General features: G+C 37.7%; 1 protein-coding gene across 1 annotated transcript in view; it reads right to left on the bottom strand.

Moving 5' to 3' along the window:
- Positions 1 to 436: 436 nt before the first annotated feature.
- The window catches only part of TTC29 (tetratricopeptide repeat domain 29), a 214486-nt gene continuing 208740 nt past the window's right edge, over positions 437 to 6182 (bottom strand). Inside the window, 2 exon segments of the mRNA XM_050896042.1 lie at positions 437 to 541; positions 921 to 994. Of these exon segments, the coding sequence (XP_050751999.1) occupies positions 957 to 994 (38 nt within the window). The 3' untranslated portion in view covers positions 437 to 541; positions 921 to 956.

The following is a 6182-nucleotide window of genomic DNA, read 5'->3' as shown; positions in this document are numbered from 1 at the left end:
CTATTCCATTCAAGTTACAGTTGAACTGCAACGGTTAAGCACAGATGCTAAAATCACTGATAGCCCTATGAATAAGGCCTCAAGCTTGTAGTTTATTTTTTCTGAAAGGGACAATAATCTGGGATTTAAAGAAAACTCTCCAGACATATTTAGAACCTGATCTTACAAGGTATCGAGCATCTTGGATTCCCATTCAGTAGGCATAAAGGATGTTTAATGTCTTAACAGGAGGATCTTGACACTTTGGAAGACAATAAGCATTAGGGGCACAAAGTGCAAACTTTCTATTCTATTTTACTCTTTTTCTTTTGTATTTATTTCAATGACACCAGCTATTTTTGATAAAAACATGTAACACATATTGAAGCCACACTTCAGTCATGAAAGAACTTAGAGCTCTCAAATATTTATACTGCAACACTGTGCTCCCATTTAAATGACAAAATTCCTACCAAAATTCCTACTTTGTTGCATGACTCTTCAAGGATCTTCCTGTACTTATTATACATCTATCAGCTCTCTGTAAGTAAGCAGGCATTCTCTATAATGAAAAACAGCAAATAAAAAAAATAGTAAATGTTGTAAGTTTATATATACACTTTGATATATACATGTTTTATATTTGGGTTCGGCATCTAGTTAATAGATTTGTTTCTATCTCAAAGGCTTATTTCTGTAAATTAAAAGCAATGACATGATCAAAGGCAATTAAATTCTAAAACTGGGAAAACAAGTAAAAAATCTGAAGGAAGTGTGAATTTGTTCATTTACGAGCAGGAAAAATATTGTCATTTGGACAAAGTAAAACAGAGACGATGTGCAATTGGCTGTCAAAATCAAGTTACATTTTGATACCAATGACATTTTGCAAAAATCAGCATATTGCTATAAAGACTACAGATTAAGAGCAAATACTGTACCAGGAAGGATCTAGAACTGGTGTCTTTGGAAGAGGCTCACAGGGGGTTTGAAGCACTTGTTTCTTTATCAAGTCCTGTTATTAAAAAAAAAAAAAAAAGTGCATTAGTGCTTTAGACTTACAACATTCTTAACATTAAAAAAGCCTAGAAGGTTTATTTGAAAAACATGTAATACAGTAAAAAGTCACAAGAGAAGGAAATCTAAGACAACACAGAGGTGAGCCACATAAGATATAATCCTACAAATACAGAACTGACAGGGATTTCTGTTCTTATTTCTTGCACTCCTGTGCAGCAGTTCTCCAACAGGCCGGTTTTGCAGGATAGGTCCAGGTGGGACCAGCTGGGGAGCCGACAAGGAAGACGCATTTGGGAGAAGATGACGGCAAAGACAGTGCTGAAAGATGGCAGGCAGTAAGACGACTATCCAGAGGAAGAAGTGAGCAGTGCAGAAAGCAAGAGCAGAGGGAGGCGGTTGGATAAGTAAGGCTGCCACCTCTCAGCGGGGTCCTCCTAATGGGACGCGATCAAAAGAGCAGGTGGCTAGAGGGCAATGGCTTAACTCTGCAGCTTTTGGCAGCCACACGCTTCCTTTGCTCCCATGATCTGCGATGCTCAGCCTTGTTCCTTCCTTGCTCCATTTCCACACCAAACTCCCACCTCCTAGCTGCACTTTCTGCTCTGTTGCCAGTGACTCTCCAGCAGCATACCTCCCTCTGCCTAGTTACAACCACACCATCCCTGGGGGATTGTTTCCTATTTTGGGAACTACTGATCTGGTTCACCTCCTCAAATGAAGAAAGTGCACATATATCTAGTCCATCCCTGACATCTATTTGTCAAATCTATTCTCAAAGGCTTCTGATGAAGGCCATTTCACAACATCCCTAATATCTCTGTTCCAGTGCTTCACAATCTTATAGCTCAGTTTCTTCCCTAATACTTAAGATAAATATTTATTGCAAATTAAGCTGATTTTTTTCTTGTTCTACCTTTGCTAGACATGAAGAGCAAAGGAACACCATCCTCTTTTATAGTAATTCCTTATAGCTTGAGAGACTATTTTCCTTCCTCTAATCTTCTCTTTTTGAGGCTAAGCAAATGCAATCTTTTCCATATTTGAAAGGAGCTCATGTTGTCTGACCTCTGTATAATCCTTGGCTGGATCCTCCTCAACTTGTCACTACCTCTTTGCACTGTGATGCCTAAAACTGGACTATGTCTTTCAGTCACAGCAATACCAATGATGCTTATATGGCATCCTGATTTACTTCATGTCCAAAATAAATACATTAATGCAGTTCCGGTGCAGGTGAAAAATAATGTTCAAAGCAGTGTCTCTGATAGTGCACTGTTTGGAACAGATGCAAACTACCGGACCGCTCAAGACAACAAAATTTATGTTTTGTCATATCATAGGCTTTTATTAAGTATAATTGCTAACTAGGACTTCATCCATAGTTGTATGCAAGTAAGAATAGGATAAGTAAATCTATGAAGAATACCTGAGAATCAGCGTAAGTTATCATATGAAGTCTCATTTTGTATGAGGGCAACATGTATGTTAGTGGTTTACTCTGTATTTAACAATATGTAGTTATTCCAGGTAACGTTTTCTGAAACCAGGCCTAAAGTACATCAATGGAAATTCCTTTACTAGCAGACCATGTCTTAAAAAAAAAAAAAAAAAAAATCTAATAAAACCTAATTGAATACAAAGGGCTCTGCTCACGGCTGCACAGTCTATAACTTCTCAGTTTGGCTTAGGAACTCCACCACTGAGAAGCAGCTGAGCGCCTCACGCAGTTCAGAAGTGCTAACAAGGGGTCTGAACTACTTTGCTCCACCCCAGGTTTACACCAGTGTAGCGTTATTGCTCTTTCCAGTGGAAGCTCATTGTTGAAAAAGTGGTGCGAGACAAGTGGATGACTCAAGCCCAAAATGTGACTAGGTATGTATAATGACATATGTATTTGCAAGTAAATACACATAGAAGTGTGTCTCTGACAGCAACGTATCCTGCATACACTGACACATGCAAAAAACAGTGGGGATGTGTACATGACAGATGGGGAATTATAGCACAAATTGCTTTTCTCATGCACCTTTTGGCCTTTTGTCTTCACACTTGGACATCAAGCTATTATTGTCTGATTAACAGTTCTACCCTCCCAGCAAATATGAAGCATATCAAGGATAACTGATGGAATACTGAGCCATAAATGTTTTCTTGGCATTTGTTTGGCCTGTGCTATTTGGGAACAATAAAAGCATCTCATATTCATAACGATAATACATATATACCACCACAGATCACACCATCAAGCATTCTCCTTCTATCTTATTGTGTTGTGCAAAATGCAGAGATAAACATTAATATGTATTAATAGTATGTAAATATAATTAATCATAATAGGATGTTCCTGACATATTATCACTGCTGTTGATAAAATATAATTAAAATTGTCTGGTCGAATTTTCAGTGCAGCTAGAATTGGCATCCCTGTTCTTGCTGTTTACATGTGTCTATCTAAAGATCGTTACACTTCTAAAAATCTCATTATTTTATTATGTTCCTGGGAGAAAGCTAAGCAGAGCTGCTAGTCCTTTACACAATATAACTAGTGAAAAGTCATACAAAAGAATGAAAGCCACACCTACAAAGACTGAAGCTGAAATGATCACCAAGTCCAGAGAGGACAGGAATTTTTGGCCCCATTCTCTCAAAAGATTATAAAGAAAATGAAACAGGCAACACCTCTGTTCCTGAGCTTGCATGGCCATGCGATGGGAAAGCATTCAAATCCAAGTTTTGCATTGTTCAGAGACTGCTGGACTTTATTAAACAACAACTCCACCGAAAAGCTCCACGAGCTGAGGAAGAATCATAAGAGGACTATTGTTCTGGGGAGCTGAAACTGCTTTGAAACAAAAGAAAGGCAGTATTTTGAGGAGATGACAAAAGTAAGAATGAGAGTAGCATGTAGAAGGTGACCCAGAAACCATTTTTCACTGTCTCTTATGAGGTCGGATATACTGAAAGTAGCAGGTGGTGGGCTTGGAGACAAAGGAAGGTGGTCTTTGTGCATTGCCAACTCATCCTTGGAACTCCCTGCTGCAGGATGCTGAGGATGCCCTAATTTTCTGCGGGCTCAAGAAGTGACATGGCAAACAAATAGGAGAAAAGTCCGTACCCTCTCCTACTCTTTCACTGTAGCTAACTTGCTTAAGGGGCATAAAATCCTATAATACAACACCTCGAACAAAAGACAGCAACAGTGCTGTTACGTTTTTACAGGTATTTAGGTACACATATGCAAACAAGACCATATTTGCAACTGCTGCTAATGTGAGTTAACTCTTACCATATTGTATATACAAAAGTAGCAACATGAGGCAATGCAGTGTTTTCATTACATTTATTTTCCTTTAATACAATTAATTCCACGTATTCAAGCTCACTACTACCGTATTTTTGTCACAAAAAGGGAGAGAGAGAAAGCAAGGCTATCTCACCATATTCTTCATATCGTCCCCATGATTTGGCAGGGTATGCTAGATTACCATGTTGATGTAATGCAGCTGATGAGATATAACCCCTTATTGTAATTTAAAAATTACTTGCATTTTTAAAGGTCATGCAGCTGTTTTCAGTTATATAATCTGTAGAATGATGTAATGGAGTAGGAATAAAGATACAGCAGAAAATAATATGACTGCCAACAACATGCACGTCCCACACTTGTAGAAGATCTTCCTACTTTTTTTCTGTCTTGATAAATGAAAATTGATGCAATGCTTTTTTAAAAGCAGATTGGGCCTACATGCTTAGCCATGTATCCTGAGTAGGTTCACTTGGAATGGAGGCAGTTGTACTTGGAGGTTTTATGAATATAAAGATTAATGAATTTGTACAATTTGGGCATGCAAAGCATTTTTATCAGGCATATTCCATTTAGAATAAGCAGTAAACCATATATAAGGGTTGTGTCAAAGTTTACTGAATAGGGCCCTTGGTAGCTAATGTAACATTTCTCCAACAAATCAAAGGTATTGTTCTATGCTCACATGAATATACAGTAGCCATTACCTTAAATTTAAAACTCACTGTGAGCAGCAAACACACTGTGGGGATATGAAGGCCATATTGTATCAGTGGAGTCTGCAGAGATTTTCTTCATATGGCTTTGCCCAGTTGAAATATATGTTGCAGTTGAAAGCTAAAGGGATTACTTTTGAATAGTCATCACAAAGGTTGATTATATTCGTATATCATTTAGCTGGACCCTGCAGGCTATTATTCCATTAGCTGTGCTGGCCCTGCACCGTCAAAAAGTTGATCATATAATGTAAAAAGGTTACACGCTCTGTTAAGGTATGTGAAGTAACTTGAAACAGTAATCTTTTAAGAGCACTACAGCTTTGTACTTGAAGGTAGATTGCATTTAAAATAAATACCAGCAAAATGGAATAAATACAATAAACCTACCTCCGTTTCCTATTTTTCCTGCTTTGAATAAGCTGTATATAATTTGAGTAAGTTAATTGTACCAGGTAAGATATTGGCTATAGAGTATTTTTTCAACCTCAAATCCAAAGAACTATACCTCAAAATAGCTGCGTCTTTACGCAAAACGCTTACTGAAATTATGTTTCTGGTGAAAAAGATTTGCTGATTATGTTTCCCTTGCACATACAAACACACACACATTTTCTTTCAGTGCTTAATAAAATGGATCTTCAGACGGTTCCATTATGTGGATGCCTTAATATTATTTTATGCTAAAACATGGACAGTGCATTAGATTGAAAGCATCTTGCTCTTCCACAAGGCAGAGTAATCATGGACTATCCCTAGATAGCAAATGTTCCCATTGGGGAAACAATACCAACAACACAGGCTAATGAATCACAGTAGTTATTAATCACGGGCATTTGTAAGAGCCACATATAATAGAGATGAACTCTCAAGATTAGAAAGGTTAGAAGGTGGGACTGAGAAAAGGACAGGAGATCATCCAATTGCATTTTAGAATAAGTCTATGGACAAGTATTTGCTTCAGTACAATTGTGCCCATGCTTGCTTCAGTCTTTCTAAGCAGGCAGAAAAAGAGAAACAATTTAGTCAGCTCGGTTTGCTTAGCTTTCAGATCCTTGTAGGACAATTTGGCAAAAATAAATAAATAAATGCACACATACAAGACCCTTAGGGCTTATGGCCTAGTTAGAAATGAGACAGTGCTTCTTTTATTAGACAAAGTT

The sequence above is a fragment of the Gymnogyps californianus genome, chromosome 4 (assembly GCF_018139145.2).
Source record: "Gymnogyps californianus isolate 813 chromosome 4, ASM1813914v2, whole genome shotgun sequence".
Lineage (NCBI taxonomy): Eukaryota > Metazoa > Chordata > Aves > Accipitriformes > Cathartidae > Gymnogyps > Gymnogyps californianus.
Note: the sequence above shows the minus strand (reverse complement) of the source record. Positions and strands in the feature narration are given on the sequence as shown.